A 24,013-nucleotide genomic window follows, 5' to 3' on the forward strand; every position below is an offset into this window, starting at 1 on the left:
GGCCCATCTGGACAAGATCTGTAACAAGTAGAGCTCTGTGTGGTGAGCTCATCTCCATAGTCCACCCCCACCATCCCCGCCTCCGGGCTGCAGCAGCCTGACACCCCAGCCCCGTCAGGGACAGTATCAAAGAGATACTCTCTGCTCCTGTCAAAGGGGTATTGCTTGTGGCCTCTCATTGATTGGCACTACCTGGGCAGAAATGGGAACATAGGGGCTCTCTTCCTTTTTCAACTTAATCTCTTCCTGTAAATCAGTTTTAAAAGTTTGATTCTTGGTGTGAGAGTGCTAATGTGGCCAATAAAAGGAATTTCTAGATCTGAATATGATAGTATACACTGTTAACCCTAACACCAGGGAGGCTGAGATAGGATTATGAGTTCAAGCTAGCCTGGACTGCAAGTAAGTTCCAGGATACCTTAAGATATACAAAAAGACCTTGTCTTTAAAAAAAAAGAAAGAAAGAAAGAGAGAAAGAAGAGAAAAGAAAAGAAAAAGAAAAAAATCTAGGCCAGCTACCTTGGTCTTCAGAATCAAGGGAGACCAAAGAGTATTTCAATGAATAAGACAAAATCAGTATGAAAATGGAGAAAGAAGGCTGATCTTGTCCTCGTACTATAGAATTTACATTGACCATTGGACTTAATTGACTTTGGATTAGGAATACTTGTGGGGTGAAGTACCAAGGCAGAGATGAAATAGAGAAGAGGGGGAGATAGGGAGAGAACGGAGGAGGAAAGTTGGAAGGAAGGGGAGAGAGCTCAGGTTACATAGTTAATAATTATTCTGGGTGCAGAGAAAAGGCCATCATATTGTCAGCAGTTACTTGTTTGTGCGCCCCCACTACTATCTTCACCTTTTTATCTTTGTGTGTTCTTCAGAGTCAGATCACTTCAAAGAACTCATTGTACCAGGCCCATTCGTCCCTATGACACAGAGTGACACACTAACCCACTCTATTCTGACCTTTCCTATACCCTTACCTGAACCATATGGAAGAAGATAGGGAAACACAAAAAGGGGAAAGAAACAACCCCCAATACAGCTCTAACTTGTGCAACTACTACCCGAGGTAGGTTGAGAAATATCTCCATAGGGACACCCACTACATGCCCATTTCCTCCTCAGGAACTTTGCAGCCTACACTATCCAGAACAAAGTGGCATGGCACCCTTATTTGCTTGCCAAGGAGAAAGTTAGAAGGTCCTAGAAAGTAACGAGACTTGGGAGAAAAAGAAGGAAGAAAAACAGTAACAGGCTCTGTAAAGATTGTTTCTGTCCTCCACTCTTCTTAGGTGTCAGCACCTTTCATCTCCCTTTCCTAGATCATCAAATACATTTCTTAAGGAATAAGCCCCCCACCACCTTTTTCCTACCCAGCAGCATAACAAAACCAGTGGCCATGCTAATTGATTAAGGACTAGAACAAAGATGTCTGGGACAAGGAAGTTTAGGTAGAGCTGGGAGGGTAGACTTTCTGAGAGTCCTAGGTTCTTGCCCCACTTCTGAAAATGATAGCTTTTCTCCAAGTGAACCTCTCTCTGTTGGACCATGTAACAGTGCTCTAGCCCGGTGCAGCCTGTGACCGCCACATCCTTGTGAAGTGGGGAACAACCTTGTGAAGTGTGAAGCCTTTGTCTTTCTGTCAGAAAGGCATCTGACTAGGTCATTCAGAGCAGGGTCTGTGGACTGAAAGGACTCCATATTTGTGATTGCAGTGGGAGAGAGAAAAGTGCCAAATACAGGGCAGACTCTGAATGGAAGTGGACAAGATGAAGAAGACAAGCCGAGAATGCAGTAGTCTAAATATTCTTCACAGAGGATCCCCAGCAATGACAGAAAGTCGTTCTGGCGTCAGGCCCATGGACAAATGATGAGAAATGGCAGAGTAAGCAGTAAATGTGGATGGGTAGGTAAGCCATGTGTGTAAGTACAGCCACCGTCAGCACTAGGCAGTTCCCATATAGCTTGGGGACTGCTGATTGACCTTATGAGTGGGAGGTCAAGAAGGAACTGTTCAAGTTCCCGACAGAGTTGGATGGAAGGGAAAAGCCCACCCAGCTGAAAGCAGGAGGCCAGAAGCTGTACACTATAGCCTCCACCCTATTCACAGTGCCTGGTGGATATCTTCTGACCTTAGAACTTTATAGACAACCCAATAGAAGATATTGAAGACAAGAAAAGTAAAGGGGAAGACAGCCCTGGAGATAGTGTCAATTCTCTTGGCTCGGTCCACATAGACTTTTCTCATGGTTTCTCCCTCCTTTCGAAGAGAGGCTGGAGGTTGGGGACTATAAATACTGGAACCTTCCATTGGACCTCCATCCCTTGCTTGTAGGCAGTGTCCTAGGCCATAGCCACGAAAATAGAAGCGGCCTTCTCGTATGATGTCTTCTTCCTAAAAGTACAACAGATAAAAGGTTGTATTTGAGGCCAAATTAAAAGCTAGCTAGACCACACATAAATGTCTCATATCCAATGTAATACAGGCAAATGGCTCACTACACTGGCCCACTACATGCTTTTTTGTTAACCACAACATTTACACACACACACACACACACACACACATATATATATATATATATATATATATATATATACACACACACAACAAGCAGTTGTATGTTGTGCATAAGTGATATGATTTCATTTGGAGACATGCACGTAGTTGCCATTTGAATATGTGTAGCATGATTTGGAGTCATAAAATCCACCAAAGTGTCAACATCTCAATGGCAGATTATTTCTGATAGGTAAACAGAACACCAAAAACCAGGCAGTGAAGCTGAGATATTTTGACTTGGTGAAATTGACTTTAGTGATTTTAAAAAGCTTTAGAATTAGTTTGTTTTATATATAGTACTTTTGTACAAAATTATTTTGACTTAAAGTACAAAAATGATTTTGACTTAAAGCTAAGAATTCTAAAAATTTTAAATGACTAAGTAAGCTAGGCTACATAGGTTAAAGTTGATCACTCTTCTGAAGATCTGTATATTTTTTTACAAATTAGCTGATCTGAGAAGAGAATCAGTAAATCTACAGTAATACTTATTACCCAATATGCATTACATTCCTATACAGTGCATGTCTTTGATAGACACATTAACACAGAAGAGGTACATTTTATATAAGTAGTAAGCAGTATGGTGTAGACAGCAAAGTCTATTAATACAACCATTGGCTGACAACATTGAGTAGCTATGACACAGCTGGGAAGCAGGAAATAAGGGTAGAAAGAAATAAAAGAAATAGAAGGGGGAGAAGGAGGAAGAGGAAGAGATACCCACAAGAGTATTTCTCATATACAAAAAATATATCCTTCACATAGAAGAAGAATATTATATAAATTAAAAGGATTGAATTCTCTGTGGTAAAAGCTTCAGCTAAGAGATTGCCTGACATGAAATATCCTTTACTATGATTTCATCTACCAACTCAAGTTTGCCCAGAACTGAGGAGGTCCAAGAGACTAGAGTCTCTTATCGCTAACACTGAGAAGTTCAAGGTAAAACAGGAAGAGTCAATCACCCAAGCTACCTGGTGTAGTTCTATACATTGTAAGAACAAGATACATGTATATTGTATGGGTATGTCACATGTGTATATGTAAAATGCATACAAAGAAGGTGTTAAACATTTTGCACAATTTGAGGGATATTGTGGGATCTTTATAATAAGGACTCTGCAGCTACAGAACCCGATTGAAAAGTAGTTTTATAGATGAGATATGGTATGGTTGGTCATAGTAACGCCTGACTATTACATCACCCAAAACTGAATTGTTAGGAGGGCAAGCCTGGTACTGGGCATCAGTGGCAGACAAACTCAGGCTAGAAATTCACAAGCAAACCCTATTCCTTCCTCTGCTATCTGTTATCTCGTATATAGACTTGTTCACAATTATATTCCCAGTGACAGGCACCATGCTTAGACACTCTGTAGATGCATGTTGAATGGACGACTGGGCTGATGAACCACATGCTTCAGGATATAAGGAATGGTGTGGCTATTTGTTCTTGTGATGCTAATATCTTGTCAGGGTCCCAAACTAAAGAGTCCACTCAGAAGGGAATCTAGCTCAGTTATGAAATACTTGGCAGGAAAAGCAATTACTATTTGCCCCCACTATATACAGTGTCTCCATAGCCTTTGGCTTCTGCAAAGGGAGTAGCACTTTAAACATAGGAAAAACTTAAAGTCTTCCCACCAGAGAGCTTTGCTGTCCTGTTCTTGATGTATCAGGGTCTTTACAGAGAGTTGTATGTGTGTATGTCAGAGCCAGTTCACTATCCTGCTCTTCAACTTTGAACTGGTACAGTTTGGCAGCCTGAAGGCTTTGCTCACTTATCATTTTAGCCTCTTTGATCAAAGATATTGATTCGTCTCACATGCATCCTGTAATTAATTTTCATACTTTTTCTACAGGAGAGGTTTGCTGGGTCCATTTTACAGAAAAAGAACCAGAGGCAAGCAAGGTATCTCAGAAGGAATTGAAAAATGAGAGGGGTAAGTAAAGTTAAAGAAATCTTCCTAGCATTCCAGTTGAGGACCCTGTACCCCACCCTTCACCTTGCCCCACAATTAGAAGATACAACTACAGAATATAGGTATTGAGAACAAAACTTCTAAAGGAGAAAGTCAGATGCAACTGCTATTTCTGTTTTATAAACCCTATTGTTTCTCCTTTTATCCAGTAAATTGGAGGGAAATGATTTGGGAATATTTCCCAGGCTAGAAAAGATAACTTCATAGAGAAGGGAAACTATATCTAGTAAAGTAAGCTGCTCTTTTTAATTTTAATATGCATCTTTTATGGCTGGCCCAGCAAGGATGAGTAGCTTAAAATCCAAGGATAAAGGGGCCTGGGTTTGGATATTAGATATTTACGACAAATTCTGAGTGGTGAGTGTATATGTGATGGGGAGGGACAATGTGCCATTAAATATTACTTTGCAATTTCCATGTTCATTGAAGTAGAGTGAATTTTTTTTCTACTTATCTGAGTGTGGAGTGATGAGAGGCTAGAGAAGGAAGCTATACCCGTGCCAGCCTGGGAAATAAATGCCCGGTGGAGAAGGTGGGGTATGAAGATGGGGAAGAGTGGTAAATAGTCAAGGGAGACAGGAAGAAAAGGGATTGGAGTGGAGTACTCCGTGGCAGATAGAGAGGTAAACAAGGTTCTGAGAGTAAGTCTGAGAGGATTTGCTGCTATTTGGTAATTTGTTTAGTTCTCACGTTATTGGATTCATAATAGCAAGAAGTTCTGTCTATCCAGTTGGACAGCCTTTGCCTTTAGCTGCTGTGTTCAGAGCCAGGGGCTACCCGTGCAGGGATGATGAGACAGAGGCTTTCAGCCTTTCCTCTGAATCATTTGGGCCATCTGGGAGGACAGAGCAGAAGCGCATGCAGAACACCCATTAGTTTAGGCAGTGCTGTGGGAGACGACTGTTGTGCGGGGAGACAAGTGATTGAGGAGAGGTTAGAAACAAAATGACCATCTCTAGAGCTGGGTGGGTAGGTGACTGGCTCCCGAAGAACCCTGTTTGGACCTTGACTCTGGGTTCCTGAGAATTAGAATATTTCTCTCCTCTTCCATTGGGTTTTCTCAGGCTGACGGTTTCTAGTTCTTTTACTGGAACATCAAGGCCCCCAAAAGAGGGTCTAGACAAATATGAGCTTTCTATCAACTTGTTTAGCCAGTTTATGGCCTCCAAGATTCCTGGATAGTCCTGCTAGGGTTGCATTAGCTTTAGTAAACTCAAGAAAGGGACATTATTAATGGCACAGATTTGGTTTTCAGGTTTTATTCACATTAATAAAGCCACAGTCCACTCTTAGGCAAGCCACAGTGTCCTAAGTAGGCATCAAGCTACTGCTAAGAAACTTTGTAATAACTGAGTACTGTGGCTCACTCCATTATAAGCTCATGGCCAACCTGCATATAAGCATGAGCAGACAGAATGTGGGCAGTAGCTGGTTGGATGGGTACAGGGTAGGTGGTGGGACTCCGGTGAAGCTGAGTAGCTCTATAATAACTGTAGTAATCTTTGTTACTGGGACATCAACACAGGCATTTTAGGTAGAAAAGGGACTCTGGACTATTTGATGGCCTGCTCTCCTCTCCTAGGAAGGCAATGTTAAAAAATATCAAAATAAAAACTCCTGTGAATCTAAGATTTTCATACCTTCAGACAAGTTTCACACAACAAAAGAAGATGCCAAGATAGTTATTTTAGAAAAGGGAGAATCCTGTTTTCTTTCTCTCTACTAACTCTGTATGTGGTTTCCTATCTCCACTATGAGGCAGGAAGTCTTATAGGCAGGTCTGTGGAAGAAAGACGTATTCAAAAAGATGCAGTTCTGTATCCGTTCACTAGAGGGCTCACTATTTAGGAACTGTGAAAGAACTAAAGAGCAGAGAGTAGGTATTCAGAAAAATCTCCATGAGATAGGAGCCCTGTCTTCCCCAGAAAGAAATGTGAAATCATGCAATTTGTGTGATCATTGGAAGTCATGGTGGGGTGCTCTAGGAGCAACTGAGGTGGGAGTTGGGTGTTAGGAAGAACAAAGTCCTTACATTAGTATATCTCAGATAGGCTGGAGTCAGAATTTGTGTGTGTGTTACTATAGATCAAACCCAAGATTTATGTATATGCTAGGCAAGTACTTTGCCACTGAGCCTACATCCACTGTCCCCCAGTGTCAAGATTTTTTTTTTTTTTGAGCTGAGGATCGAACCTGGGGCCTTGCACTTGCTAGGCAAGTGCTCTACCACTGAGCTAAATCCCCAACCCCAGAGTCAAGATTTTTAACAGTGGGTTCGGGTAATTTGTTTTCTATCCTCCAAAAGTAATTATGTGCTTGGCCTTTTGGTTTTGAAGCCTCTGGATTAGGCAGAAAACAAGGAGTCAAAACATTGTGTCTCTAAAGATTAAGCAACCAGTCGCAAAGCTTTTGGCTTTGCCATAATTGGAGCTTGTTTTTCTCTGGGTAGCCCAGGCACCTCTGTTGTCATGGCAACTTACCTAGCGCCTATTGTCTGGGCAATTGAGGGAAAGATGCTTCTGTTGTCATGACAACTTCCTCTTCTATCTCCCCTTGGTGATCACTCTGCTAGAGAAGAAATGAGGCTAACAAATAAGAGTGAGGAAGAATACCACCTCAAGCCTGACAACTCTGAAGTGCCTGATGATCAGGCCAAATTCCACCAGTCAAAAGAGGCAAATAGTGATCTTTTAATTCCAGTTCAAATATGGGGACCATCTTACAGTGCTCCCCTTGAATGGTACCAGTGTCTGACTGAGTTCTTACCAGTAGGACAACTTAGAGTACCTTCCTTCTTGATGTGAGGAAAACCAGAAACAACTGTTATTACTATAAGCTTTGCATCTTGGATAGAAAGGGATCCTGGCAGACAGGAGCCCAGGAGTACCACAAAGTCACCATAATCATAACAGCTTACAGTCCTGCTCCAGGGAAAGGTTCCCCAAGTGTAACATCCAAGCAGGGGAGGGTTTTTCCAGGGAAGTTGTTACAGTTCTGCTCAGGTCCTACGAGTGTAACAAGTCTGCTCAGCCAGGAGGTTTCCCCAGCGAAAATGTTGCAGTTCTGCTCAGCTCTGGTTCTGGCTCAAGTTGTTGCTTCTCTGCTCTGCTCCAGTGAAAGAAGGTCTCACCCAAACATCGTTCAAGAGAGTTGTTGGGAGGGAAGAATCCAGGAGAGTGGATGCCCCTTCCAGGGTGGAAAAAGGCAGCTCCCAAACTGAACAAGTACAGGGCTTTTAATTGGGCTTCTTAGGGGCAGAGTTTTTCCAGTGTGAAGATTTCCAGGGTGGGAATTGGCCAGATTTCAATCCCTTAGCTTGGACAAGCTCAGAGATTGACTGGATTTCATGCTCAAGAATGGGTTGGTTTTGTTCCCAGGAACTGGTTTTCCTGCTCAGGGATTGTTTCATTTTATGCTGACTTGGTCAGGGGCAGAGTGTGTTTCTTTGGCTCTGGTTTCAGGGTCAGGCTGTGTTTTTTTGGCTGGCCCTTTTACCCTACAATTACTTCTCAAAGCAATAGCATTTGTGCTAAGTCAATAAGGTTCTAATACTGGCAAATATGTTTTTGTTTGTTTGTTTGTTTGAGACAGGGTCTGTATGTAGTCCTGGCTGTCCTGGAACTTGCTATGTAGATCAGGCTGACCTCGAGCTCACAGAGATCCTTCTACCTATGCCTCCCGAGTGCTGGGATTAAAGGCGTGCGCCACCATGCTTAGCCCTGGCTAACATGTTTTAAGTTCTTACTGTATGCCATACTCTTAATCCCTCTCCTGCCATATAGGGGTTAATGTCCCATTGGATAGTTAAAAGAAACAGAACCAGAGGAACTAAGTATTTAATCTTGCTGTCACCAGTCTGGGAGTAGAATGTAGGGTTCCTGATTGCCTAGCACTTGACCCCTGGATTGGGACTCAGTTTGTGGGAGGAGTGATAGGTAGGATGGAGTCCAAAGGAGGAAGGAAGTGGAACCCTCCCTGTTGTACTCACCATGCGTTGGCGTCTCTGCCTTCTACGAAGTCTCAAAAATTCTTTGTGTTGACGAGAGACAAAATTGACTGCAGCATACTCAAGCAAGGCAGCGAATACAAAGAGCAGGCAGACTGCCATCCAGATGTCAATCGCCTTCACATAGGATACCTGCAACATCCGTCAACAGAGCAGTTATCCTTTCTAGAGTCCTCCATGGACTAGCCAGTGGATTTCTAGCCTCTATCAATTGCTTGTTATTGCTCAGTTTTATCCTGAAACTTTTGAGGTTTTAAACAAGTCTATGGTGATATGTATGTTTATCTGAAGGCCTATATCAAAGAGACTGGCCTACCATCCGTTGTCTCTCAGCAGTCTCTACCCTCTGCTTTTATTAGCTTTTCATCCCTAGTCTTCATTTCCTTTATTTATTCTTCTTGCATTCTTGTTTTACCTTCTGATTCTTCCCTCTTAGTAAATAGCAATAAACAAAATCATATTTGTTTGCCCTCTGGTATCCCCTGGGTTTCTTCTCATAGCCGCAATGATAATTTGTGTGAGGTGTGTGGAGACATTTAATACTCACAGAGAAAGGGTCTTAGCAGAGATCGCTTAGTTAGAAGGTGGTATTAGGACTTGGGAAGTTCTGAGCTTTCAAATTAGTGAACTTGACATTCACCTAGGTTACAGCTTCACTGGCAGACTAGGAGCCCCCGCATTCCTTTTCCTGTTAACCCTGTGGAGTTTTCTGCTGCGTTTGCAGGGGTCACTGCTGAGGAATGGAGTGCAATGGCAAGCTAAGGCTTCATCTCTCATCTTGGAGAGAATGGCAGAATCCTGAGGAGTGCCACCTAGCCCTTGTCATGGCACTTCAGCAATCACAAGGCCCTCTCAGCACCCACCCATCTGGTTCCTACTGCACTCTGCCTTTGGCAGCTCTTAGGAGTGTTTGTCTCCCATTACCCTGGTCAAGGTTGAACACCAGCCTCTCCAGGAACAGGGTACAGCTAGCTGGGTCTAAGAGGAGCTTTAGTATAGTGAGATCCTTTCACCCCCTTAACCAAGGGGGTTCTCTGGGTAGTTTTGAGCTCACTCCATCTAGCTTCCCGTCAGGAGTAGGGTTCGTGAAAAGTGACTTCTTTTTATCAGCTTCTGCATTATAGGGCACTGAGAGTGCTGCATATCCCAGCCAGGGAAGGAAAAGATTTCACTGGATAGATTCTCTACTTGTTGGCTTTCTGTGATAGTGGAGATTGAACCCATGGCTTCATGCATTGCAGGCACAGTGCTTTACCAAGAAGCTGTATCCCTAACCTCCCATCTTAGTGGTTCTGAACTGGAAAAAATGTTCTACCCACAAGAGCATTAGCAATGTTTACCAAAAATTTTGGCAATATGATTTTAAAGTGGTGATAGCTACTAGCATATCATGGGTAGAAGACCAGGATGCTATTAAGCACCCTAAGGTACACATCGTTCCTCCCTCTAAAACACACACAACAGAATTATGTGCTGCATCTGAGGTGTTAAAGTCAGCAAAGCCTGCTTCCGTTTCTGGGCGGTTCCACGGAAAGGGTGAGTTGTAGTGGATTACTAGGTAAGTCTGGTCAAGAATTCCTTAGTGCTGTCTCCATCTCACCACCTGTGAAGAAGGCATCCCATTTAACTGTCTGTCGCCCAGGCCCACTGGGCTCTCAGGGACTTTAAATACCTGCTATGAAGATGAGTAATGGGGCCGTGATAAAGGGATAGTAAGGAAGGGCCTTAGACTGGTAATGAAAAGTGAACCTTAGTATTCGGGGCTTGTTAATGACAAACGTGTCCCTGTGATTATATCACAACCCCCTACAACCCTTTGGAGGTTCTCTATTACCCTTGTGATCTAGCTATGTTACACTTACCATGGCCTTTGACCTCTGCCTACCTCTTCAGCCTCATTCTGCCCTTTATTATCTATGATCCTGCCACAGTGAAATAGTTCAGTGTTTTCAAAGAAGCCAATCTCCTCTCCTCCCTGTGATTCAGGTATCCTTTAGCTTCCACATTAGCTATCCTATTTTTGAGAGGCCTCTCCTGATCATCCTAGTGTGTATTTTCCTTCTGTATGTACTGGCTTACCCATACCTCTTTAGCATCCATCACATAGCTGACCATTTCTTCCACTAGCCTGAGCGTCTCCATGTCAGGAACTATTTTTACAGTGTTCAGTGTTCTGCCCCCAACACCTGAGTGCTTGGCACGCAACAAGTAGTTTTGGAATGAGTGGGTAGAAGAGCTAGCAGTGTGTTTGTCTCTGCAAGCTCCCACTTGCTCTCGCTGACCGTTGCTCCTTTCTTTGCTTCACGAGCTAAGGGCAACATACAGAGAATCTTATCCTTCCTCCCTGGTGCAGCTCTACATCTTAGCTTTCATTCGCTCTTCCTCTCGCAGCTATGGAGATGAAGAGCCTGGCAAAGGGATGGACGGCAGTGTCTTTAGGGTACTGCACAAGGCAGTGAAGGAGTGCTTTCTGGACACTATGGAGAAAGACTACCCAACCTGAGTTCCCTTTCAAAGAAATCTCTCTTGCTGTCATGTCTAGATGGCAGAGTTGTGTTTTGAGGGAGAGTGGTTGGCGCTGTCAGATGCCTCTGGCCTGCCCTCATCTCCTTCCTTACACCCTCAAGGAAACCTAATGTTGTGCAAACGCAGGGGTGAACAAGAGCTCCGTAGTTCGCTGATTCCTTTGCTCCATGGATCTAGCTAGCAAGACTATTCATTTTAGGCTACATGCCTGAATATTTGCTTACTGGCCAATACAGCTATTCAAAAGTCATGAAAATATGACAAGAAGGTACTAAATGTTGCAAACAAATAACCTCTTAACGAAGTCCATTTTTCTAAATGAGGAAACTTTGATACCTAGGTGCAGATGGATTGTGCTCACTCACAGTGGGGAACCAGAAAGGAAAGTCTCTTCAAAAGAAGGCATAAATGCAGTATCGTCTTGGGTTATGAAAAATCTTCTTACTTGACAGAGACAAAAAATTGGGGCAGGGCTCTTAATGCAGTGATCCCCATATAAGGCTATTATAATAATACAAGTGTCATAGCTCAGTCTGGCCCTATAGCTCTCCTAGGGATAGGCTGCCTCTAAGAGCCTCATTAATACCCCAGTCCATTTGGGAAACACATACAGGAGGGGTCCCTGACAACTTCTTCTCGGGTGCTTGATCCTTATCTGAACTTGATCCCTGTTTATCTCTGTAGGGGGCTTGGGAGTAACTCAAAGGTTTCCTAGCAAATGAACAATCAGTAGGGGAAATACCTTCTGCTTTATTCCTAGATCCAAAACTCACTCTTTTTTAACCCTGACACCTGATAATTATAGAAGTAATTAAAATTTATTGAGCAATTATGTGCCAAAGACTGGCCTTGTATGTTAATATATAATTTATTTTTCACAATAACCTCATGGAGGGGGTAGAATTCTTAGTTTCATATTATAGGCAAGGCAACTGAGAGACAATTTACCCAAGGTCATACTATTAGTAAATAATGAGGCTGGGATTTAAAGCCTAAATCTGCCTGACTCTATTCTCCTACATTTAAACTCCCCTATAGCAATTTCATAAACATGCTGTCAATGTCCATATTACACACTGCTTAAGTCTCCAATAAAAAAAGTCTTATTTGGAACAACCAATAAGAGATAGCATTTCTCAGTGCCAGGTTCCCAACAAATCAGAATAAGAGGGGATATGTTCAAGGGAATATTTGTGATTCTTCCATGACCAAGTACAGTACCTGGTACATAGTACGTGTTCAACCAATATTTATTGAATGAAAACAAATGGCCTCACTACCTGATTTTCTCCAAGCCACGCTGACCGTAAGGACTTTGAGGTGACCTTTAAATCCCTACATGAATACATGATGCAGAGAGAACTGTTCTTACTCCCATCAGCACAAATTTTTCTGCACAGTCAAAACATTAATGGGCCCCAGATGATCAGAGTCTACAGTCTTTAATTGCTATTATTTTTGCAACCTCAAAGTATTCTCCTTCCCCCCAAATCAACACTATATTTAGAGCACTTTATAATAATAACTTAATTGTTAAAGAAAGGACAGAATTTGATTCAAAACTCTACTATTTCTTTGGTTGTTTTCTGCTCAGGATTGACCTTGAGGAGGTCATTTAAGCTGTCTGATCATCAATTCGCATCTGTACTATGACGGAATGGAACTTTGTGTGTGATAAGGGTCTTTTGATGTTGAGCATGCTCATATTTAGTAAGGCACTGTCTCTACTCATTCCCTAGCCAGCACCATTCACATTCTTGTACTGTTATTACTAGTACGTTATGGAGAAGAAGAAATGTTAGATGCCAGCTATTGCCTATCCATGGTTACAACCTTAAATCCAGGGTAAAGAGGGAGTAGCACAGTGGGGAGCATGTGATGAATGGGGAGTAAGGGGCTTTATGTCAAGCAGGTTCTCTTGCATATCTCTTCACCTTAGGCAAAGAAGCTCTAGATCCAGAGCTCTGGGTTGTCATGGTGAGGACAGTGGTGATGCCGAGGCCTACGCGGGCAGGAGCAGCATCCATGTTGATCCAGAAGGAGACCCAGGACAGGATAACAATGAGTAGGCTAGGAATGTACATCTGAATCAGATAGTAGCCCATCTGCCGCTCCAGGTGAAACTTCACTTCTATGCAGGTGAATTTTCCTGTAAGAAAAGAAATGAAATATTAGGCTCTGAGTCCCCAGACTGCAGCTTAGCCTGAGGGAATGTGGGTCAGGAATAGGGCAGCCCTGCTGAACCAACCTCTGGGATCCTCAGCTGACCAATAAATGATACTTTCAAAATGGCCCCAGGTAATGCCAGATGCTACTGTGAAAGCTCTCTAATCAAGCCATAAAGATTGCCTTTTTGCTCCCAGAATTTTACCTTAGAGGATAAGATCTTTCATGTAACAATTACAGAAAGAGAATAAAGAGTAAGAGGGCTCCAGACTCAGACCCTCTGGGGTTGAATCTCAACTTTTCCTTTAATAGCTGTATGATCTTGAATAATTCATCCAAGCCTTTTGACTGTTATGCTTTTTGTTTTTGAGACGAGGTCTTTTTTATGTAACCCAGGGTGATATCAAATTTGGAATTCTCTGCTGTACCATCATGTTGATTCCCACCCAAGCTTTCTGAACTAGTTTTCTTGCTTAGAAAACAGAGTAATTAAGAATATCAACTCCATCATTGGGCTGTTAGAAAAGTTAAATGCAATGTTGTAGTCGAGGTGCTGAGCACAGTAGCTGTTTCTACCATTAAATCATTATAAAAGAATTAGTTTGGACTTCATTTGCATTTCATTATCCTTCTTTGCACTTGCTCATGTCCCTAAATCTCTAGTAACAGCTCGAATAAACACTTCCTGTGTCTTCAGTAAGTGAGAAGAACAAGCTAGTATACATTTGGAAAGGATTTGCGATAGAGATCAGCTCTGGATTCTGCTAAGCAGGTTCCCATAGAGTACAAGGAAAGACTATTCTGTTGCACCATAAAAATGCATTGGTTCTAGGCACATATCTCAGTGTTCTTCTTTTTCACATGCCAACCCTCTTTCATTTATCCTGCTTCCCGTGGCGCTTAAACTAAGAAAAAAATCATTAACAGCTTCTCTCAAAACCAGAGGCTTAGGAAAAGCAGAAGACTTGTACAGCTATCTCCAAATATCTATTGGGAGATGGCTTTCAAGACCACCTCACAGATACTAAAATCCATGGATACTCAAATCCCTTATATCAGATGACATCATATTTGTATTTAAATTATGCATACCCTTCTATATACTTTATATTAGGTCTGTATTACTCATTTTAAACATGTATTTGTGTGTGTGTGTGTGTGTGTGTGTGTGTGTGTGTGTGTGTGTGTTTATACCACAGCATATGTGTTGAAGTTGGAGGACAACCTTCAGTAGTCAGTTCTCTTCTTCACCACATGGGTCTTGGGAACTGAACTCAACTCATTTACCCACTAAGCCCTATCTTTTCAGCTCTAACTTACTTATGATATAACACAGTGTAAGTTCTATGCCAATGGCTGTTAGACTGGATTTTGGGGGACTAATGATAAGGAGAAGTCTATCTATGTTCAGCACAGGTGAAATTTATACTTAATGCTTTTGTCTGAGGTTGGAAGGACACTCGGACATGGAACATGTGACCATGGAGAGGCAACTGTGTGCTTTGATGCTATTCTGACTAAGGGTTAACTCTGATTACTGAAGACCAGTGATTTGAACTGTTCCTGCTTGCAGCTTTGGCATGCTGTCTGTCTCTATGACATCTTGCTCATCCCGTAGTCTACCCCTACTCAACACCATTGCTTCTTCCTGGGACATGCCCTTGTTATGTACCTGTATTTTCTTCCTATGCTTTCTTTCATTCTTTATTGCAATAATAGTTTGGGTTTTGATTATAAGATTAACATTTGTTTAATATAGAAAAAGGAAAAGAGAAAGAATAACATTCTTAAGCTCATATTTATCAATCATTCCTAAGTGACTAGATTTTAATACTTTAACTAAATCCTGTAGCACTGTTTGGGGTGAGTAAAATGATTATCTCTCATATTACAGATATGGCTACTGAAGCATAAAGAGATTCAACTATTTTTCTCAATGGTATCCAACCAATATATAAAGAAGCTAGAATCTAAACTCAGGCTTTATTACTGAACTATATCACACTACTTTAGAAATATTTAGTAGTAGTATTTCCTTTCAAGGATATTAAATACATATTTTTGCTTTGTTTTTTTATCATAGTATAATCATGCTCTGTATACATCATTGAATCTTTTTTTTCCTCCAAGACAGGGTTTCTCTGTGTAGTTTTGGTGCCTGTCCTGGATCTCATTCTGTAGACCAGGCTAGCCTCAAACCTGGCTCTGCCTCCCGAATGCTGGGATTAAATGTGTGTGCCACTGCCGCCCAGCACATCATTGAATCTTACTCCCTTTTTAAATTTGTACTTTCCCATGAAGATAGAAGAACTGTGAAAGTATCATGTTCATGATGGCATAATATTTTACCAATTAGGCACACTGTTTAATTTACTTCTGCCATATGGGTGGATAGTTAGAATAATTCCAAGTTCTTGCTAGCATTAATAGTGACAGAGAAACCTTAGTGACTAAAGCCAATGAGATATTTTGTAATATTTTCTTAAAATACATTCTAAGGGTGGAACTCCTGTATAAAGAAGTAGGAAAAAAACTAGCCTCTAGACTAACATTCCTCAAAATATGGTGTTTCCTGAACTACCTGCATCATAAGCCTCATGATACTTGTTAACATGCAAATTTCTAATCATTTTCTGTAGTATATGTGATCAGAATCTTAGAGAGTTATAGCCTAAGAATCAGTGTTTTTAAAAGACTCCCCAGGTAAAAGCTTGAAAACAATTCACCTACTTACAAATTGCCACTCCCCCACCCAAATTTCTACTAATTTCTACTCCCAGGTGTAGTTTGTAAAGTTAAGGAACTGTTTTGCTAAAGGAGATGAGGAACCAGCTCCTCTTAGGAAAGCTGAAGGATTGAGCTGTCCAGTTTTGAAAAACAGTTCCTCTCCACTTCCCATGCTCCATGTTGAGGAAAAGAAGTTAGTTGAGGAGGGCCGGCCAGTGGAGGAACTATGGAAAGTGGGCCTGGTCAGCTGCCTGCCCTCTCAGGCCTGTCTCCTCTCTATTTGAGCACAGCTATGGACAACTAGATGTAGATTTCCCAGCTCTCACAGCGAATTGGCCCTAGGAAAAATAAGACTCTTGCTGCTCATTGTCACAGGCCTCTTTACTGTGCAGCATAGGAGAGCGATACAAACATGGGCTTTGAGGTTGGATCTGGATTTGAATTGTCAATTCGACGTCTACTAACTGTGTGACAACTGACTGAAAGTCTACCCCCTCCTCCGTAACTTTCTTTTTAAAATTTGTTTTCCAGTCATTCACTTTTTCTATATGTATATGTGTGAGGATGAGCATGTCACAGTGCATGTGTGGAGGTCAGAGGAGAACTTGTGGGAGTCAGTTCTCTCCTTCCACCATATGGATTCTGGGGATTAAACTTGGGTTGTCAGCTTACCTGCTGAGCAATCTCTAGCCTTTCTGTGTTCTCTCATGAAAGTGGGGCTGATAGCCACTTCCATGATGAATAAGGTATAGGACACATGGAGCATCATATCTCTTCTATTCTGTTGAGACTCTAGTGGAACCTGGTTGCCTTGTCCCCCTGTCTCTCCTTTTGAGACCCTCTAGTACCTTATAAACACTAAAGACCTGTCTGATCTTACCTGTGTTGTAGTGCTTGGTACAGTAACCTAGATCCTTCTCATCCCGCAAGATAAATTGGGGAAGTGTTAACCCCTCAGCCACTTGGACAGCAGGAGCATCTTCTAGCCACTCAAACACGAGGTCATTCATCGTGTAGCCAACTGCAAGTGACAGAGATGTCAAAGAGCTTCAGAGTGTGTGTTTTGGGTGAGGATAGAGGTGGAGTTAAAGTTAGCAAGTATACATAGGTGAGGAGCAAGGTTTGGGGTTTAGAAATAGCATGCTAAATCTTGGAAAAGGGGATATTTCAGAAGAGGGTATGTCCTCAATTGTCTCACAGGCTTGAAGTAAATGAGCAAGTCAGAAAAATCCTACACTACTATGTAGGTCTCAAGCTTGGTAAATGCCTAGAGAGAAATTACTCTGGCAGACTTAGGATGCAGGCCAAGAAGTTGGGAAAGATGTCAAGGACCCCAGCTGGGAACCTCCTGCTACTTCTTAAACCCAGAGGAGTAAGCATGTGTACCAACCACATGTCCTGAGCTGAGCCTCAGAGCCAGGGCTTCTGCCACTTCACCTCAGGGAAGAGAGCTATTTCTGTCCTTCCAGTCATGCATGGGAGAATGTGCATGCCACAGACTGCTAGCCAGGGACTTGAGTTGGGAAAAAATGGAGACTTAATAGCTGAGCATGCCAAGTTGCTCACAGATTACTTGCAGTTCATGAAGGCTCCTGTCACAGACATGATGACTTTGGCTTTTCTGCACATTTGCCAGCCCACATAGGTTGATACCTTCGTATAGAGGACCTTGGCCCACTTCACCTCTCTAGGCACTGTCCTATGTATAGGCCTGAAGCTGTCCTCTCATTCTCTGTAATCATTATCAGTACTCATGGAGAATCAAAATTCCAAGGGTACCTTCATCTTGCCCCACACTTGCATTTATATGGGCATCTTCAACGTCTTAATTGCGGCAGAGGAAGGTAAAGCTACTTTAGAGACTGCAAGAAGAAGTTTGGACAGAGGACGCACCCTTCAGGTAGTGCCCATGGCCAGTGCAAGCACATTCTGTAAAAGGCTGGGAATCATTATGTTCCCATAAAAGGCTGAGAGTCATTATGTTCCCCAGCTCTGGAATCGTCAACCCAGCAAGTCATGTGGGAACACAGAAACCACACTGGGCTAGGTGTCAAGGAACCTTGGCTTCTAGTCTTAGCCATGACCAGAATTGATTGTGTGTGCTTGGTCAAGTCTCTCTGCTGTCTGAAATATCATCAGAGGATATTGCCTTGCTGTTCACTAGAGACACTTACAGCTTTCCAGCTGCATTGTGCAGGTCTGGATGTCCATTGGGAAGTTCTTGAGGTCCATTGGGCAGGACAAAATGAGGGTCAATCTGGTGGGAGCAGTAAAAAAAGTAATGACATCAGTTTACTAGGGTGCCGCATTATATAGCACGGGCCATATTCCCACCCTTCCATCTCCACCTGGCTGTTTCTTCTTGATACAAAATCCCCTTGCTATATATTAGGTGCACCTGATACTGTAGAGCACATTCCCATTCTTGAAGATACGTAGTAACTTGTTGTCTGTGGTCACCTCATGGAAGTTGGCCCCTTTCTCATTGGCAAAGAAGAGGTCTGGCTTCCAGATAGAGTCGAGCATGGAGGGGTCTAGGTCCAGAGAGTCATCAGGATATTCTCGGTAGGCCAGACGTGGGTCATTCCACTGTTGCCGCAAGAAGACATTTACCCGGTAGTCCTGGAAGGGTGGTGAGGAGGGCCTATCAGAGGCAGTGCTTTGCCCAGGGGTCCAGTAAAACCAACATGAGCAGAAGGGCCATGAGGAGGAAATGCTAGAGATGCATCTTGGGGGCAGTAGATATTTTCCAATGGAGAAAGCCCACTTTGGCCAAATACAACAAAGATGGGAAGGGAAAATACACTTACTTAAGTATCTACTATATGTCAGACTCTCTGCTAAGTTCTTTTTTGTAGAACTGGGGGTTGAACCCAGGTTCTTGAGTATGCTGGGCAAATACTGTATCACTGAGCCACACATCCTCAGCTCTAATTACTTTCCTCAGATGCATCATTTTATTTAAACCGCTCATCTTTCTTGCGTGGAGAATGGTTTCATGGTCAATGCTTTGCATATGGATAACATAGACCAGGAAAGATAAGTCAACCTGCTTACCATAACTAGTAGGTGGCAGAATTGGAATTGGAACTCAGCCTGCACTCTGCATTGGGTTGCTTCACATAGTCGATGAACTGTTCTTAGACTCGTTTGCATTTAGCTAGGACAACCCTGGACTAGCAGTAACCTCTCAGTCATCAGCTCAAATCTCCCGGGGCTTAAGCTGTGATCACAAAGCAGGAAGAGGACAACAGAAAGGAAATGCTTGCTATCTGGTGAGCTTCTCCCATTCACACTGGAATAGAAGTGGGGAATAGGAAGACCCCTTACCATGGTGGTCTCAGTGACGGAGCCAAAACTGTTGATGAAGATGTTGCAGGTCACATTCACAGGTGGGCCTAAGGGTAACAAAGCACAGCCCATTGGCAGGGCATTCCAGAAAGCTGAGCCCAGGTTCCAAAAATCCCTCTCTGAGCTTCAGATCAGGCCACTGCTGGGAAAAGACTGACAGCTACCTGGACCCACAGACAATAGGGAATAGAGGCTCTTTCTGAGCTAAAAGATCTAGCTTTGGACTTCCAGCTCCTTCCTTAAACCTGGCCATCGAGTACTAGCTAAGCAATATGCCACCCAAAACAGTAAGCATGGAGGATTTAATAGATGTATGTTTCCTACCTTTGAAATTGGGCCTAATCCTGGCATCATATCCAGATGTTCGTCCCATTAGCTTATCCAAGAAATCAGAGGGGGACATGGGCTGGGACCCTTTGGGCCCAGATTTGACATCCTCTTTTGCCAAAGCCACACTGGATAGGAAAAGAAAAGAAGTTTGAGGATAGTTGTTTTCTACATTTACTACAGATTGTGCTTTCCCATCTCCATCACCCTTTGATGAATCTGCCCATCGGGCAGTAAGATAAGAGAGAATGGGCCTCTGGTGTATTAAATGAACAAACAGTTATGAGCCATCATGGCTACCCAACAATAGTCCTGGGAAATGGCTTTCACATAGATTATATGTTTTTACTCTTAATTCTCAAAAACATGGCATTAGGACTCTCATTTCCATTGTACAGATGAGAAAACAGGCTTGAAAGTTGCGTGCCCGAAGTCTCAGAACTTCTGAGTGACACAGCGGACTGAGAAGCTACTTAGTGTCCTCTTCCTGAAGGCGCTTGGAAAGCATTCAAAGAAGAATGGCATCTTACCCGGTGTGTTGCTGATAGAGCCTAGCCAAGGATAGGAGGGGCTTTAGGACAAACAGCTTCCCTGAGAGCTGGTATCGGTTGCTTGCGCTTTCTGTAAGATTTGCAGGACTTAGGACTCAGCTTCTATTGGGGTAGGCTTCATTTGTGCCATTCATTTTCTTCTTCTTCTCCTTCTTCTTCTTCTTCTTCTTCTTCTTCTTCTTCTTCTTCTTCTTCTTCTTCTTCTTCTTTTCATAGCGAGAAGCTATGTTTAAGTGTCGGCTGATGGCTACTACAGGCAGGTGAATATGGTAAATAAGCAGGGATCTATAGCCATGGGAGTTTCCCAATAGAGTGATAGTACTGAGGGCAACTCCCATCTTTCTCTACCTAACAGCGTAATTGGGGGAAGATGTCAGTGTGGTTTAGCCTGGCATAGAATCTAGCCTCTTTTGTCAGTTTTCCTCCTAAGAGACCCGAGGAGGTGGATCAGTGAATAAAATGCTTGTTATAGCTTTTGTTACAGCACAAGCACAAGGAACAGCGTCCAGATCCTCAGCACCCAGGTAAAAGTCTGGGGGACATGGCAACACACTTGTAATCCTACCACTGGGGAGTCTAGCTCTCCTGTGGCAAGCTGAATAGCTAGATGAGCTCAAACTGGCTAGATATGACTTTATCAAATGACTGACCCTGCCTCAATATATAAGATAAAGAATGATTGAAGAAGACATTTGAGCCATCAACCTCAGGCCTCTACACACATATGCACACATGCATGTCAGTGCACACCCACATGCACTCGTGCCCACACATCGGCAAACACTTATACACACAAACACAAGTTTCCTTCTAGGAGCAGAAAAGTCCCTTCCACATACCCGTGCACTAGTGTCATAGCCAACACACAGACTAGGCACCAGGGACTCAGCAAAACCTGAGCAGAGAGGCAGATCTCAAGACTGCACTCAACCAGACTTGTGGCTAGAGCAGGTACTTTCTTGATGCATCCTACTGTCATCACTGTGCCAGACATAGCCGTCTCCACAGCTGCCACAACTGCTGCACTGTGGGACTGAGTGGTAGGATGACAGCTGTCTTTCTGTGTCCTAGTCTCCTCTAAGCCAGTGGCCCCCTTTCCCCAATAAGTCTGTGTTCTAGTCAGTGACTGGCAGAATCATTAAAGACGTGAAGGTACCACATATCGAATGTTTTACAAGCCTTAGCTAGGTTAATTCTTACACCAGTCCTTCCTCGTTATCTGTATTACAGTTGGCTCTCTATATCCATGGGGCGTTGGTTCTAGGATTCCTTTGTAGATAATCAAATTTTCAGATAGTCTTCCATATAAAATGCTGTAGTCTTTGGATATTACTTGTGCACATCTTCCTGTGTACTAGCAAATCATTTCTGGGTTCTAATACCTAATGCACTGTAAATGTTATACACATGGTTGTTTAGGGAATAAGGACAAGGAAAATCCACATATGAGCAGCACAGGTACTATTAAATATTTTGTGTCTGGGATGCTTGAATCTGAAGATGTGCAACTGATGGATATGGAGGATTGACTGTATGTAGATTAGGATATGGGGGACCAGTGAGGTGGAGGCGAAGTGACTTCTCCAGGAGCCTATAGTTGGTGAATGGTAAAGCCAAAATTCAGAACCAGAGCCAGTGACTTCAGGACTCAATGTGTGTGTCCTCGTACTATTACAAGGCAAGTAGTCCAGGATGATGTACCAGAGTGAGGAATGGTCAAGACCTATCCTGCTGTGACTTCCTAGAGTTCTGCTTGAATCCCCAAAGCAGGCAGAATCCCTTGCCCTGGGGACAGAGGGCCACCCTGGCCCTTGGCAGGAGTAGCCAGAGCAGGTGGCGTAAGCAGGCTGGGGAAATCCAAGGAGGTTGGTAGTGATGTTGGGGCAGGCAGAAGTCTGTGACTTCACCACAGGATGTCCACACTGGCCAGGTGCTTCTGCTGCTGCAGTTGCTGCTGCTGGCCATCTGCCACCTGCCTGCTGGGACGCCATATGGCCCTGCCTACAGAGCAAGAGACCTCTCTACTGTCCTCAGCCTCACTCAGGTCACCTCTCCACTGGTCCCCATCCTAGGACTCTAGGAGAGGCTGCGAATCTTGTCTTTAGTCTCCAAACCTGTTTTGGTCCCGCATCTTCGAAGATTGTCTTGTCTAAGAAAACATACTGAGTTACTTTGTAAAACCACCGTATGTACTTTTTCCTTCCTGAAAAGTTCCAAACACTGACAGGACCTAGAAGGATCCAGGACTAACAATTCTCATACAAGGCCCTTGGGTGGTATGAGGAGAGAACTTTGGGTCAGCTACTGGGTGCTCGAGCAACCTTGAGCAGGTCACACTACCCTTCTCGAGGCTTCGCTTTCCATACGTCCAACAGCTAGCTTGAACTTGGGACTCTAAGAGCCTCTCTTCCTCTGATTACATCCAGTTTATGAACACACATGGTAATTGTGCCACTTGTTCTTGGAGCTTGAGGCAGTTTCCCCTCTCCAAGGGTCAACTCAGTGACCCCGTTATGTCTGTCATGTCTGTGTCCTTTCACCTCCCTCCAAGTCACCACTCCACTTGGAGCTGCTTCTCACTTCTAAGCACACTGGCCCACTTTGCACCCTTTCCTGCCTGCCATCCAATGTGTCCATAAACAACGGGGCAGAAAGCGCCTCAGAAGCAAGATGTTCTGGGGCACTCCGTGGGTTAAGACACTGCTTTGCCATTCACTCGTTCTACTTCATGAAGTATTCCTATGAAGACCGGCTCAGCCAAGCCATAGCTATCTTTTCGACTCAGTGTACATGTCAACCTAGACTAGATTTTGTTATAACGAGAAGGGGGCAGACAGTCAGAGGACATTTACAAGGAGCCCCAAGAATTCCTCGCTTGCAAACTCAGGAAATAACTGCTACCTGGTTCCTCGAAAAGGACAGTGAGCAGCCATGTACACAAGGGCAGGGTGACTGCAGAAAGCCAAGGTTCAGGTAGTCCAGTTCCATCCTGCTGTGGTCCTGTGGCAAACCTATGCCACCTGCAGCCCCTTTGGCAGGCATCTGACATGTTTTGTCATTTTTAGGGATCCAGCTGATAGGGAGATGGGGTTCAGTTACAGGACAAATGACCTGCATTTTAGGACTCAGCTACCTAGCCCTTAGCCAGGCCCATGCAATTCACCCACATAGAAGCTCCTCCACCGGCACTGGAGCCCTCCATCTGTACTGGACAGCTCCTGACTAAGGAGGGTGTGTCCAGCCCCAATGCCCTCCAGACTGGTGGTGGTTTTTTGTTTGTTTGGTTGTTTTGTTTTTTTTTTGTTGTTTTTTGGCAAACTAAGAAGACACTGTGCCAGCTACCCCATCTGTTACCACCAGCCCCCCAGTTGGGTTTGCATGCACCTCTTTCTCACCCCACTGAGCTCACCTGAGGAGGACGTGCCCTGGCAGGGTCCAGAGAAGGAAGAGGGTTGCAGGAACAAGAGTTGTCATTCTGCAGAGGGACCTTGGAGTCCTTTCTCAGCCTGGCTGCCAAGGTGAGAGCAGGTATCCCTGTGGGAAAGCCAACAGTGTAGAGAGAGCCCTTCTTCAACTTGGGCTGGAATAAGCAGCCTGTGTGGCTGGGCTAGGAGTTGAGCTCTTTTTCCTCTCCTGACTCTTTTCTGCCCTGTCCTTAGCAGTCAGGGTCTAGAACTATCCCTCTGGAACTGAACCTGACACGGATAACCCTCCCAGCTCCAGCTCCGGCTTGGACTTATCTTGGACTGAGGAGGGCCTCAGCCTGCCGGTCAGGGAGCCAGAAAAGATTCTCTTTGGGTAGCAATCA

At 43.6% G+C, this 24,013-nt stretch overlaps 1 protein-coding gene across 1 annotated transcript; it reads right to left on the minus strand.

Moving 5' to 3' along the window:
• Positions 1-512: 512 nt before the first annotated feature.
• On the minus strand, positions 513-24,013 carry LOC118574014 (glycine receptor subunit alpha-4). The gene is made up of 9 exons (XM_036174607.1): positions 23,615-24,013; positions 19,652-19,782; positions 19,307-19,374; positions 18,375-18,598; positions 18,151-18,233; positions 16,857-16,997; positions 13,018-13,232; positions 8,540-8,689; positions 513-2,398 (listed from the first exon to the last, which is right to left on the minus strand). The coding sequence occupies exons 1-9, from the start codon at positions 23,677-23,679 to the stop codon at positions 2,108-2,110; spliced, it is 1,368 nt and encodes a 455-aa protein (XP_036030500.1). The 5' UTR covers positions 23,680-24,013; the 3' UTR covers positions 513-2,107.

Source organism: Onychomys torridus, chromosome X (assembly GCF_903995425.1).
Source record: "Onychomys torridus chromosome X, mOncTor1.1, whole genome shotgun sequence".
In the NCBI taxonomy this organism is placed as follows: Eukaryota; Metazoa; Chordata; class Mammalia; order Rodentia; family Cricetidae; genus Onychomys; species Onychomys torridus.

Coding starts and splice junctions, on each gene's coding strand:
- LOC118574014 (XM_036174607.1), bottom strand. CDS start 23,679: ATGACAACTCTTGTTCCTGCAACCCTCTTCCTTCTCTGGACCCTGCCA. Junction 19,375..19,651: donor GATTAGGCCCAATTTCAAAG/GTAGGAAACATA, acceptor TGTTACCCTTAG/GCCCACCTGTGAATGTGACC. Junction 8,690..13,017: donor CTAGAGCTTCTTTGCCTAAG/GTGAAGAGATAT, acceptor CGGATGTTGCAG/GTATCCTATGTGAAGGCGAT.